The sequence below is a fragment of the Polyodon spathula genome, chromosome 23 (assembly GCF_017654505.1).
Source record: "Polyodon spathula isolate WHYD16114869_AA chromosome 23, ASM1765450v1, whole genome shotgun sequence".
Taxonomy (NCBI): domain Eukaryota; kingdom Metazoa; phylum Chordata; class Actinopteri; order Acipenseriformes; family Polyodontidae; genus Polyodon; species Polyodon spathula.
The window spans coordinates 8,045,665-8,060,528 of record NC_054556.1 but is presented as its reverse complement, the minus strand read 5'-3'; the positions used below and the strand labels follow the sequence as shown (position 1 = coordinate 8,060,528).

General features: G+C 35.6%; 1 protein-coding gene across 1 annotated transcript in view; it reads left to right on the top strand.

Annotated features, from left to right (window-relative positions):
- Positions 1–764: 764 nt before the first annotated feature.
- The window catches only part of LOC121298071 (E3 ubiquitin-protein ligase PDZRN3-B-like), a 95,636-nt gene continuing 81,536 nt past the window's right edge, over positions 765–14,864 (top strand). Inside the window, exons 1-3 of the mRNA XM_041224855.1 lie at positions 765–1,587; positions 5,539–5,619; positions 7,317–7,424. Of these exons, the coding sequence (XP_041080789.1) occupies positions 874–1,587; positions 5,539–5,619; positions 7,317–7,424 (903 nt within the window). The 5' untranslated portion in view covers positions 765–873. The remainder of the gene's footprint in view (positions 1,588–5,538; positions 5,620–7,316; positions 7,425–14,864) is intronic.

Sequence of the window (14,864 nt, the reverse complement as noted above, 5' to 3'; positions counted from 1 at the left end):
TGTATGTATTTATTTTTGGTAAGTATTCATACTCCTAACATGGGGATGAAAGTTATATACTAATATTCTGTTGAAACTAGACAGTCATATTCAGTTGATTTAAGGTTTCTTATCTAACCCACAAACCCAGAATATACTGTCCATCATTGAATTTAGAAAATTATTTTAAAATATACCAGCAATAATAAGAAACAATTAATTAGTAAGTAATTAATTACCAAACAAGCAAGAAAACAAACTAAAGAGTTTACATGACATACACAGTTTAAACCCATGAAGAAACTACAGTGTACCAGGACGCCACTCAAGGGAACTTTTTAGGTGTTGATGGTTTCTGTTATATGAAATGAAATAAAGCAAATTCAATGGATGACTGCTTAGTTAGTCCAATAAAAGTAATTTTACCATAGTTTAGTCGGGAGCTATGGCTACTTGTGTTCAGTGTACAACAAATATACTTTCTAATCAAGAAAATAAGAACAAACATATATTTATAGCACATATATATGATGTAGAGAGACGTGTTTCATACTGTATCTTGAATGAGACTATACATCGCTTAAATGTTTTATAATGCTGAAATTGTTTTTGTTTTTGTTTGTTTTTTGTTTTTTTTTGTTTTTTTTTAAATACAAGATCAAATTAAATTTAAAAATATGGTTTAGAAGACATACTGCAAAAACTCGAAAACACTCTCTTCTCTTACGGTAATTACGGTAGAGAATTCCTTCAGACGTCTCGGGCAATTAGTTCAGTTAGTAAAGAGCTGCAGTCAGTCAGTCGGTCTGGGAGCTTCCAATGACAAGCGAAAAGAAGCAACTGTTCCTTGCGTGATCCCTAGGACTTACTGCTTAATTTTGGAGCTGCTTAAACATGGGATTTGAGCTGGATCGTTTTAATGGGGACGTGGACCCTGATTTCAAATGCAATGTGTGCAATCAAGTTTTGGAGGATCCGCTTGCAACTCCGTGTGGTCATGTCTTCTGCGCTGGCTGTGTCTTACCGTGGGTTGTCCAGCAAAACAGCTGCCCCGTAAAGTGCCAAAGGATTTCTACGAAGGAACTGAACCACGTTCTCCCTCTGAAAAACCTAATACTGAAGCTGGACATCAAGTGTGACAACCACGCTAGGGGCTGCGAGAAAGTGGTGAAGTTGCAGCATTTAGCAGAGCACACAGAGATGTGTGACTATTCTCCAGCCAAATGCAGGAATAAGGGATGCAACGAAGTCCTCAATTTAAAAGACATGGATGCCCATATGAGAGAAACGTGTGATTATAGACCTGTTGGGATTTGTGAGAAAGGATGTGGTTTGGTCTTAATCTACAAAGAGCAGGCATTAGATACGCATTGTTGTTTTAAAGCTTTGAAGGCTCATAATAGCGCGTTGCAGGGTAAAATGGTAGATTTGGATAAGGAGTTTAAGAAACAGTCTCTGAAATCAAGCAAGCGGGAGAAATCTCTTCTGGCTCAGCTCTCATCTGTTCAAAATGAGCTTCAAGTGACAGCTCTGAAATACCAAAAGAAATTCACAGAGTACAGCGCAAGGATCGACTCTCTGACTAAAAGCCTGGCTCCTCAATGCAAGGTAACCAAGTTAGTTTGTAACAGAAGAGCTGTGCAGCATTTTGTCACAGTGGAATTTAGATAGTTTGTCTGCAATAATATTAGCATTATAAAGTCGCATGCTTGTGTTTTTTAGAGAGCACACGTTCTATTAATATTTTGTAACAGTTTTTTTTCTAACTTTGACTAAAGCATCGCATAGACACAGCCTCGGAGGTGTGTTTTTATTAAACGGTATTAGTTACCTTAAGCCAGTGGAAACTGGAACCTCTGAAAGTGGCGTTTTCAGAGATCCAAGTTCAATAAGAGACAATTTCTTGTGCCAGACTGAAAGGCTCCTGTGGTTAAATGTTACTTAATTTAACGTCATTTTCACCGTTTTATTATTTGGAAGGGATTGTTAAGTAACTAAGTGAGCGGTCAGAGGTTTTGTACTTTCTCGCCTCTTGCCTGGAGACATGTCTGTCAGCTGCGGTTTTTGCCAGCTGGCACTTTCTGGGGGAGGGGCAAATATTAATTGCTGTCTGTGTTCAGGGTTTACATTATACAGCGACCTGGCCAACGCCACTTACCAAAATTAGTTATTTTTCTCCACTTTTTCCAACTCTAGTTCTCTGGCTTTCAAAGCAACCGTTTTATTAAAGCGATTGCGTCGGTTAATGGGACATTACGAAACACTACATCATTTTAATCAGTTGTGGTCAAGTCTGCTTTAAAAATGATCAACTTGTACGGTACAACACTGTATGCTAACAGCGCAATACAGTTTTTCTGAATGTTTTTGAATCAACGAATGTTTCTGATTATAGTTGTTTACTGGAGGTTATTATATATTATCTCTTGTAATCTTGTCTGGTATTTTATCAAAGCTACAGTAATGTCATAAAGGCAGTACAGCAGAGTTAATTGTCACAAACAGTATTTAGACTGGATTTTAAATACAGTGTATATTATAACTGTGTCGTAGCTGTAATTTGCAAGCACTTACATAACATTCTAAACCACTCCATCGCTTTAATGTGTTCTTGTACTGTGTTTTTTTAGAATACAATACTATATGTTACAGACATGCCTATGTTGAACAAAACGATTACAATTACATCTTAAATGAACGTGTTTGCTCTACTTTTATGGAAGATAACCACCTACCCACCGCAAGAACCACAACATTATTCCAGACACACCCACTCACCACCCATCTGCATTGAGGTGGCATTGTAAAACCCTGTGTGTGTGTGTGTGTGTGTGTGTGTGTGTGTGTGTGTGTGTGTGTGTGTCTATAGATAGATAGATAGATAGATAGATATTCAGGCAGGTGGTTGGGATTTGTTGCCCATGTATGGACAGGAAAATTAACAAGGAAGATTGAACACCTTGGATAATCTTAGCTGACAATAAAAGATACTATCTGAGTGTTTCAAAATCCTCTTATAATATCTGGACTTGAAGTAAGGGTAACGTTTTCTTGTGGCAACTGTCAGTGAAGAAAAAAAAAACAGTATTTAAATACGGCAAAAGATTAAAACTGAAGAAAAATCATTCATGAGAGTCAGGGTTAATTCATGTTGCCATCTTGATCAGAAATTATTTAATAAACAGTCCTGCTGCAGTCTGAATCTGAGGCTGTGATATCAGTCAGTTTTATTTCCAACCAAAAAAGTAACAGATGCATTCACTGTGACATTTGCGTTTGAGGATATCCTATAAAAAATGCTACATGTTGCCACCAAAATGTAAACGTTTAAAATTAAATGAACAAAATACTTCCTTCAAAACTGGTTGGTTGCACTGATGATGTAATAGCAAAGGGGGCGGAGTTAAACTTGTCAGGATGATTGATGATTAGGGGAGGGGGTCCGAAATTGGGCAAAACCTGAGAATGTAGGCTTATACTTGAACGCCCTGTATTGTTCCTGCGCATTGCCACAGAGTTGATTCATTACAAATGTACAGCAATGGCCAAAGGTTTTGATTCACCTAGAATTGTAGAATTGAGACATAATTAAAAAAAAAAAACTATCTAAACATAATTTAGATCTTTTATTTAATGTCGTGTAATCAAAGAAGCTACAAAATTATCGAAAAATCTAGCGAGAACCATAACAGTAGCACAGTATTTCATGTCAGATTTCGAAATGTCACATTTTTCAGTTTTTGTCAATTTTTCCTTAAGTATATAGAAAACTACAAAACGGTATGAATTCAATATCTTAACATAACATTATTCAGCAGGTTTGATTTGACTTTATGAAGCAAAATTAGTTAATTCTATAGGGGGATGAAAAACTCTGGGCTATAGCTGTATATTGGAAGTCTTTGCCTCAGATTTGAAGCCTGTTGCAGTACAATGTTATTCTCTGAATTGAGTTTGTAATGTAAGGAGTTGAAAGCCAAGGAAGGATTGTTCAAATTATCCATGAAAGTGAAAGTTAAACAAAAGAAAATAATAATCAAAAAAATATATTACATGGATGATGTGGTTATTTTACTGTTCAAATTCAGTCAAGCAACATGAACATGATTACTTGGCTTTAGCGTCAATGAAAAGAAAGACTGTAATGAATTGTAAGAGGCGTCAGTTAGAGACTGTGATTATTCTGTAACGAAGCTTCAATTTGTCTTAATATTTGTGCTGAGTGAGTTGCATATATAAAATGAGTTACAAGCATTTAGGGGCTTTTCCAGATTTATTGTAACTGCAGCCCTCTTTAGAAATATAATTTCTTCCAGCCAAAGCATGTTTTTTTGATGGACAACTTTCTTCTTTTTAAAAAAGTCACTGAAATTAAGATAAATGAAGATACAAAGATACTGACAGGGCCCTCTACTTGCTGCAACTACTTCTGCAGTTTCTCATTGACATTAATCATCATCAGTTTCAGACTCCTTTTCATTTGAATAGCCATGCTTCTCACAAGTTTGTGGCAAAGACTCACCAGTGTTCATTCTTAGCCATTCTTGTCCATATATATATAGTTTTATAGTTTTATGTTTTTCAAGTAGAGATAGTCATCATTATTTTCTTTTCAGACTAGAACACAAAGAAGATTTGCCTTAATAGGTGTTCCACTGTAAAGGTGTCTCACCTGGTACATACATCATAGTATATATTAACCAGTCTTCTTCTGATGACCTGGAATACGGGACATTCTTGAGAACTAAGCCTGAAGGCTCAAGTTGAAAGACAGGGTGATTTATTAAATGTAGAATCTGACACAGTGGGCTGTTGAGTGGTGCAGCAAGAACAGTATACTGAGTTTAAACTTAATAATTATGCTGGTGCCAATTGTTCCAAACACACTGTTGTGTTTCAGATTCCTCAAAACAGTAGTTTAAATGAAGTCCATGTGTTACCTTTACAGTGTTTCACTGCTTGATTTCAATAGACATAACAGCAGAATATACATTATGATTTGGTTTCTAGTGTGTTTTTTGCCCTTTGAGCTTGGAGAACTAAGTCTGGAGTTCTGAGTACTGAGGACAACGAAATGCCTGCACTATCAACACAACCATTAGCCGAGACTGCAGGCATGCACCAGAACATGAATGCCAGCAATGCCTGCTTTATATTTAGTTACTGTATCCCATGATTTGCAGAAATTACAGCTGCAGTTATGTTCCTCTCAAAAATCTCGGCTCAGCATTTTTCCAGTGCAGCACTTGTCATTCCTTCATTGAGTGAAGATTATGGCTGTTACATAAATATAGAATCTATGAAGTCAGTCATAGCAAGTATTTAACCTTGATGCAGCTGGTCACTTAGTAGCTCTTTCACCAGGAAAATGTCTACTTTAGTTGCTGGTGCTTCCTGTAGATTAACATCACTTGATTTGTACTGTTTAAATTGAATCTGTTAACCTCCCCCTTTTCTTCTGCTTGAATCAAAGCAGTTAACTTGGACACCATGCATTGCCTAACACGTTTAACTGTGTAGATTTAAGACGTAAAGCACCTGTTCTTTTTCTGTCCATAGGGAGAAGAGACTAAAACCCTTAAAGCTGCCCTTCATCGTGATTCTGGATCTCTGGGATTTAATATTGTTGGTGGCAGACCGGTATGTTAGTTATAACCAAGTGTTACTCTGGTACTGGAATTGTCATGTCTGTGTTTTTTTGAGGGGAAAAAAAAAAGTATTGTACTGCTGTTTATGAAAGGGACTTCTGTAAAGGACCCTTTCAATCACATTTTTCATGATTAAAAAAAGAAGAAAAACACATCTAAAAGCCATTTGTATGGTTTATTTTGAAGTTGACAGTTGACTGAATTGTTTTAAAATATGTTTGATTGTAAATATACACAGAATAAGTACAAATGTTTTAGTTTTGATTTCATTTTTTTAACACAAGTTACACAAATTGTGTGAAGGCTAGCTATTTGAACTTCATGTTGAAAACAAGTGTTATAAACTTAGCTCTATGCAAAACTATTTAAAACAATTCAGTTCTGTAAGAAAACCAAGCTGTGTCTTTTATAGTATATAAGTGAAACTGTGTTAATATAAAGCTCTAGGAATATAAATACATTTGGGCTTATTTGAGAACATTTATATTACTTTGCTATATAGTAATGCAGTAGTAGGGAACCATATTTAAGAAACCATGCTATTTGTGTTCCATCCGTATAAATGAAATGCAAGCACTGTTTTGTTGTAGCCCTGCTTATCAATGTTCTAAGGCAGAAATGTAAGTAATTGCAGGAGTCCGTGACATAATATAACTAGACCATAGCTGCCATTTTATCAGGAACTTTTCTATTCGCTTAGAAATGATAGGCACAGTATGATAGCTATAATCAATTATTAGTTTATAGAAGCATGAAGCCCAGGCAGTAGTCTTTCTGTTCTACTCATAGGCATTGGATGCAGTGGGGCATATCCGTGTATTCAAGAGATTATGTTGTGACATTCCTAACTCACTGAAGGCAATTTTAAAGAAGTGTATTCATTGTAAACAGCATGTTGAAAAAAGATGCAGTCTTCTAAAGCATTATAGTTTCCACTATAGTCCGTTCTAAGGTCCATGTTGAGTGTTTTTGTATGTGTTTTTGGGGACTACAAAGCTTGTTAGCCTCCAGCAGGGTAGTGGGTGGTTATGCAACTGCTTTTCAATTTGACAAGAACATCTTGTAGTTTGACTGAAAGACATATATCAAGTGTTCCTCTCGCAGCGCAGACAAAATGTCCCCTCCAGTGGTTGTGTGTAACACATGCTCCTGCTAACTGTTGTCTTCTGGTGACATTCTTTAAGGTGGGGGGCAAAAGTAAAAAGGGTTCAAGATTGTGGTGCAGCTTTAGAATTTATTCTCTATGTTATGATTTACATAAGGCATCAATTACATATTTGTTTCCAGTGGTTCCTTATGTCCACCTTGAACTGATGTCTTAAACATCCTTTCACCATTCACTAATATGCCACTATGAACAGTATTTCCTTGCAATATAGTCCCTACAAATGCCTACAGTTTGATAGTGTGTTTTTATTGATATCTTCCAATTAAGCTAAGCAGCCTTGCCTTGTAAAATGAAGCAGCCTGCAAGTCCCTGGACTCCAGTACATAACAGGAAACCAACAGCTAGACGCTTTCTTTAATTATTTTATTTTTCCAGTGTAGGTTCCCGTAAGGTCAGAAGTAAACATTAACAATTTCCTCAGCATGTTGAGGCTAATAAGGAGGTATGTTTGAACAACTGTTCATAGGTATCATTTTTGTACTCATTTTTTTTTTTTTTTAACTTTTCCTGCACTTTTAAAGGACAACCAAGATGGTTCTTTGAATGAAGGAATCTTTGTGTCCAAAATAGTGGAGAATGGGCCAGCTGACAAGGAAGGAGGACTGCAAATCCATGACAGGATTATGGAGGTATGTTAGGAGGTCCTTTCTGAACCTTCAAGTATGGCTTTCTATCTGGATATTTGTAAAGCGACCTGGGGGAAGGCATGACAGTGTGTGTGTTCTCCAGCCTATATATCAATCAGTGTAGGCCTTCCACGGCAACAGCAGAAGGCTTAGACTGACCTTCTTAGCTTTGGACATAGTACTTGCTAAATATAGACTTGAGATTGTGTCATTGTCTAAATGTTTTAGCTTTTTAAGACAGTGGGCTTCACTTGTCAGCTGTCTTATGACACCTACAATGCAGTCACCATTGCAACAAGATGGCCCTAGCTAAAGAGCACTTTTTTTTCCTTGTTTTGTATATAACCTGACCGGATTACATTGAGAATAGTGTACCGTTTTATTGTAAGCTACTTTTACCGAAATATTCCTCTCGTTTAACATTTTCAATTTTTTCTCTACGGATTGTACTCTTCTAATTGTGTGTTCATGTGAAAAAGGTAATTTTTATCTATTTGGAAATTTGATGAAAGCGATATTAGTTAAGCTTCTTAAGTCTTTGCCCATTGTAATGCTTTTAATTGCCAATGGATGAATGAGTAAGCTCTGAAAGAATTTACTATCACAGAGGTATCAGTAGACTGAACTGTTCTGGCTTAGTTCCAATAAAAAAAATTAAAAAAACTGGTGCATTTGAGTGTCAGTAATTTAAACAGTAGCTATATTTTTATAGCGGTAATAGGAGGCTTTAATCCTGTTGTACAATTGGATTGATCATAAGTCCCATAATAATAGACAGTTAGAACCACAAAACAGGCAGAAATTGTCTTATTTTGGAAAATGTTGAAAGTGTTTTTTTCTGGCAGTTTTATTGGTACACATTATGTACATTGGGGTCTACCCTTCATGCTGCCATCATTTAAATAATTAAAATATGAACATATTTCCAGAGAAAGAAATGCATTAAAACTAACATGCACTGTTGGATGTTTGATTTTCAAAACCTTGAAAGTTTTGTTTGTTATTCAAATTGAGATGGTATTAATATCTGCAATTAGATCAATTGAATAGACCCCAGGTCAACCATTAACAGTAACAATGTCATGTATAATTGGTGTTACCTAAAGTTTAACTATAATGGTTAGTCTAAAGTTTAACAATAACGCAGTACACTTGTTGTCATTAATTGGGTAAATAAACCACGCTTTGTCCACTTGCCAGCTGAATACACACCTTGGCTAGTGGTCTGTTTAGTGGTACCAGAGGTTCTAATGGAGGAGCTTATGGAATCTTTTTTTTTCTTCTTTTTAAATAAAATGTAACTTAGGAAAGAAGCGTGGATTTTGCTCAGTTCCGGATATGTGCTTTTTGTACCAAGGTTGCATTTTTAAGTATTTGCTGGTTACTGTTTCTCCTTTGTATAGGGTTACATTTGCACATCTGTTTTTGGCATGGTTTTTGAGGTAACTTTTGAATGGTAAAAAATCAGTCATGATTTCAAAGAAAGCCGAAGAGCGTTTGTTGTTGCTTTAGTTTATCATATGTTTACTGAAAAATACATTTTCTCATTATTGATTTTTCTCGAAATTTGTCCCACTTAAGCTTGTAAAAATACTGATGTATGCCAAGAAAACCCATGAATTTACATTAGGCACATACAGTACATCTGTGTGTAGACATAGTGCAACCTTTATTTGTCAGCAGAGATTAAAACATATCTTTGGCAGCATTTATAATAATAATAATAATGGAATGGTTTTTTATCTTCTAATTTGCAATCAATATATGTGGTTAGTTAAACAACTTTCAAATCATGTGTTGTCTGTTAATAGGCATTCACAAGTATGTGTGTGTGATGTACCACTGTAAACACATCATGGTCTAAAGAGGCTACTTAAGAGTTCTATCTGGTTAAAGCCTTTAATTTTTATTGGTTTGTTATTTACATTACTTGTACCTTTTTTGGGGCACACAGATGCAGTGTGGTTTCCTGAGCTAGTCTCCTTGACATGATTTCCAGTGTGTTAACTGAACCCCTGCTTTTGAATATGTTCTTAGAGCTATGTTAATATAGATGATGGATAGACAGCATTCAAGGGCATACTAATATTTTAGAAGGTTATTTTAGAATGTTTTGAGTATTGTAATCAAAGGGGGAAAGCGCTGATTACAACACAGAACAAAATGTTACAAAGCAAGTACAGATTGACACATTACAAATGAGTACAGTGTGTTTGAACCCATTAATAACTTCATGTATTGTTTATTATTTATATAATAACATTTTTGTTTCCTTATAGTGTCACAGACTTTTCATCAGAGCAAATGCTAGTGAATTTAACCTATTGTTCTTTTTTTTGTTTTGTTTTTTTATTTTTTATATAAATTCTATATTATAAAGGTTTTATTGTTCGGCGCCTTCAAAAGTGGGATATTATTTGGCAGTGTGCCCAAACACCAGGGCTGGTCAGATCCTTGTGATTATTAGCATGTCATAATGAATAAACCTGAAACCTGAAGGCCTGGTTTCTTTTAACTTGAAACAGTCACAAAATTACAGGATAAGCATCCATCAATGTCTGCTATTTAGATCACAGATGCAAGCTACTGGCGTGCATTTTGGTTACTGTTATTAACTAAAATACATATTTGAGGAATTTTATTATTCATTGACTGTGTCATTGACACATACTGAAAATCGTGTGCAATTAAAAATGATATATATACATACACACACACATATATATATATATACACACACACACACACAGAGTAGACTTCCGTTATTCCGTGCAGATTGGGACCATTTTGAGCCTGAAATAGTGAAAAACACAGATTAAACTAAATTGAGTTTACAGTTTGGGCAATCCTTGCACTTTTTTGAAAACTCGACAAATGCAGTAATACAAATAAAATATTATGTCTCAATGATCAAAATATGTACTGTACATAATCAGCATTGTTCAGAGGCAGAGAGCTGGTCACTGATCTTGCTCTGAGTCTTTAATTGTCATTGGTCTTCATATTCAGACTGCCAGGCTAAGAGAGTCTTAAACCTGCTTTCTGCTCGCTTATCGTTGGTTTCAGTAACTACAATACAGTACTGTACAGTACAATACAGTACAATACAGTCTGTTGGCTTGAAGTAAATTAAATGATGGCTGTCCGCGTCCCCACAGATCTGCTGATTTCTACCGTAATAAAGCATGCAAATACCCCCTTCAGCGTGGTTTCTGCAATATATTTTGTACTGTATTAAATCACACAGATTATCAAAACACAAATTATTGAAACCGGGATTAACGGGAGTCTACTGTATATCTTTTTTTCTAAAAATTACCTGATACAGTTTGTACTTTGTTACTGTATGTTTTAGTATTAATGTATTTATGATTTGATTGTGTTTGAACAGAATCTTTAACCTTAATCTTTATGGGTAATGTGCTACTTTCTTAATCTAATGCCCAACAAAAACTAACGACTTAATAGCTTGTTGTTCTAAGCAGACTTTTAAAATAAATATAGCCACTCTTAAAAATAAAAAAAATAAAAAATAAAAATCGTTTCAGTGACTTCTGGTTGAATGTGTACACTTGACTTTACAGAGCATTGTGATGTCCTGTGGACATTATAGTCCAAGTTTACAATGATTAATTAAAAAGCTGATGCTTTTTTTTACATTATTATTATTATTATTATTATTATTATTATTATATAAATCTTTTTTTTTTCTAAAGCACAGAACTCTTGTCCCAAAAATACTAGGCAATCAAGACAAGGAATAGTGTTTAGATGTTGACATGCACCAGCAGAAGACTGATCAGGGCAGCTTACAGAAATAAGGGTTTAAACAACGCCTCATCAACTGTACCTGGTAACATAGATTTGGATGGATGTCAACCATTTGCATGCTGTGTTTGACTGATTTTCATCAATATAATGAGTTTCATCATTATTGCCCTTGTCAGGTAGCTACTTACACAATGCATAGCATGATAAAATGTTATGACAGTGTGTCCTTGGGAACAACATTCGTAAGCAAGGGAAAGAATCCAGACATAAAAGGTAACAGTTCATTCATTTGAGAAGGGCTAATGGCTTCATATATTAGTTTCCCCTGTACTAATATGTCTGATGAACAATATTCTTCTTTATTATCTATTATCTTTTAAGCCTTTAATGTCAATGTTATGCAACTGCTTTGCAACTCAAACATCTCCTTGTTGCCAGTATGCCGTTCCAGATGGGATGATTGCAAATGGGCAGTTTAGTGCAAACAGTGAAGTTAAGTGGATGAGAAGTTTGAATATACTCTGTCACCTTGTAAATCCCATAAACACACTGATGACTAGTAAGATTATCACAAACATAGCAGTAAAACCACAGAAAACAACTTAACTCCCTACAAAACTTTCAAGCTATAACCCACACTTTTGTATTCTTGGTCATATCTGAATTTACTGCACCTACTTGAATCAACTGATTTTTTAGCTAGATGGCCCTTTTAAATTGGGGATTTGAGTGGAACCCACTCGGCAATCAGCACATATAAACGTACAAGTCTTGACATTTAAACAGCATTTAAAAATTCAAGAGGCACTAGCATGAAGTGTAAAGCTTTAAAATGTTGTCATTCTGAGTATGAGGCCATTTCAAAGACTACAGTTTCACTTAAATTGATCTTATAACGCAGGTGGAAATCTTGAAATAGATGGTTAACAGTCGCATCCAGAAAGACTGGACAGGGCTATTTTTGATATTAAGTGATATCTGTCATTCTAGTTTTATGTAAATAAACTACCACACATAGTAGTCAGTATGGTTGTCCAAGTTAACGATTCTGTTCTGTAGTGGAACATTATAGCAGTGCTAATTAAACTATCTGGAGCCAATAAAGAAATTAGGAAAACCTTTACTCAGCGTTCTGGGTAATAATTATTTGGCTTTAAAAATGTTTGGTTACCCTTAAAGCAGCACTTTTAACGTTTCCTACTTTCCCAAGATATTTTAGTGACAATTCACCATCAAGTTCATCAGGAATGGGTGTTGATAGAAATGTGAAGTGAATTTTGTTAAAGGGGCTTTGTGTTTGCATGTAGATGAGCTTTAATTCCGTTTGAAGTTTGCATATTAGCAGTCCACTGTCAGGGATGGAGGACAGTTGTTTGGACAGTTTGTAACGAAAACAAGGGGAAAACTACTGCTGTGTCAGTTTATAGATGGGTATATTTTGTCAATTTTCGCAAAAAGGCCGACCAGGAGTTCTTTAGGCTCAAACTAATTCTATTGTGAGTGTAAACAAGGCTATTATCCAAGTAATCACATAAGCAATTCATGCAAATCTGCATTCTTACACGGATTGGGTTAGTAGATAGCTGGATCAGTATTTTAGTTAAGGAATTATGCTTGAAAATAAAGCTACTTGTAAAAGGGAAATATATTATTTAACTGTTCATTATCATGTGCCAAATAAAGGGGCGTGCAAGCAACTTCTGAGATACATACAGCAAGAGATGTATACAGCAAGCAACTTCTCAGATTCATATGTTGCTGCAAAACCAAATTATAAATAATTGTTTTCTTTGAGTGTTGCTTATACATCTCTATAACTATGAGATTGTTACTGGCACAAGAATATGGAAGAACTGAAACAGCAATTAGTGTACCAGAGATCACAAGTTGTTTGGCATTTCACAGATGAAACGGGCCATTATGAAGCATTTTATTGGATTTTAGCAGACTTAACATTCGTCCTGAACGCCTGACCCTTATTGGCGACCTGGTTACTGGCAAAGTGTCTGATTTACATGCTTTCGTGTTCTCATAACAAAATACTGCCACTGTGGTCCGTCCTCATGGGTTCTGTCTCAGCTAATGCAGTGCATTAAATCAGATTTATGTTCTAGGGAGCAATTCTTTTCTGGATGACCGTCATCTCCTAAAAACAGAATATGCTGTTTTGTGATTTTAATGTAAACAACACTGACTCCAGCAGACAGCCAGGTCTTTGTTCACAATTCACCACATGTGAAAAGTAAGGGCGTTTAACCTATGGTATCAACATTTTAAAGTCAGAATTTGTGTAGGGTTGAAGTATTTAAATATTGGAACCTGTAAGCCCAGCACATTCCATTTGGTATGTTTACCTCAAGCAGAATTGGCTTTATTGATCAAAAGAGACTTAATTATGTCACCCCCCTAATGAGCTGAAGCAAAGGCAGACACCAGGAACCGGTGTTGAGACAAATGCAGCCTTGGATCAGCAGTGACTACTTTTTTATCCTGTTGGCTGCACAGATTCTGTTGACTTCTGATGTAAGGATAAAAACTATTTTCTTGTCACTGTGTCAAGTTAAAGAAACACACCTCAATAGGAAGTCCTGAATGTCAAAGCTTCATTATACAGCATAACTGAATAGTTTAGTTTATTCACTTTGTGTCCGCAGGGCCAGCACAGGTACATCTCAATAGTGCCAGCACTAATAAGTTGTCCATACTCAATAAAATATAATACAAATACAACAATTCCAAACAATTACTATACATATATAAGAACAGTGATGGCATAATTTTTTTTTTTAAGGCTTACCAACTACCAATCCTTTTGACATGGTCAGATTCATTAATTTCAGTTGTGATACACTACTGAATTATAAACAAAGGGGAACATTGAAATTAGAGGGGTTTAATTAGGGCAAGTTTTCCTGCAAATCAATCACATGTTCTGTGTAAACAGATCAGCGCTAATGGTATCACATTTTCTTGCAGCTGCTGGCCTTTCACAAAGCTTCCATCTCTCTCTGTTCCTGTTCAATTAACTCTCCATGGTGTGGAGTATTGGATAATTCATAATTACACACTGTGAATTAAATGGTAATTGAGAGCGACTTACAGACCTCAGTTGTTTCAAACAGCCTTGTGCTTTCCCTTTGTCTGTCTATGTTAAGGGTTGTAATGAATTATGTCTCAATCAATTTGTGCTCAGGTGCTAATGTGGTGAGCAAAGTGATTTAGATGCCTTCGTGTTCTCATACTACCACCCTCTCTCTCTAGTGTTACAGTAAAACATTTGATAAAACAAAGCATTTTGTTCCAGTGAAATATGTTGTTTGTTGGAATTACTCACAGTACACTTGGCATTTTTACAAACCAAACAAAAAAACTTTTTTTTTACCTTATTGACACTTGCTTTGGTGAGCTTTTTGACTGGATGCTTGAACCTAAAGGTTTGTATAAAAATGCAGAGTATATGTTATGGTCATTTGTGAAGAAACAGACGTGAATTACAGTATCCAGGAAAGGCAACAGTCTGGCATCATATTTTAGGATGTAAAATGTTTAGATTATAAAAAGAGCTGGTCATTTGGTGAAAATCTTTGCTGTTTCACGTGTTGCCTTTTGGGGATAGGAAATGGAAAGTATTAGAAAGTAGGACCTGTCAACATATATCCAGATAAATGGGGT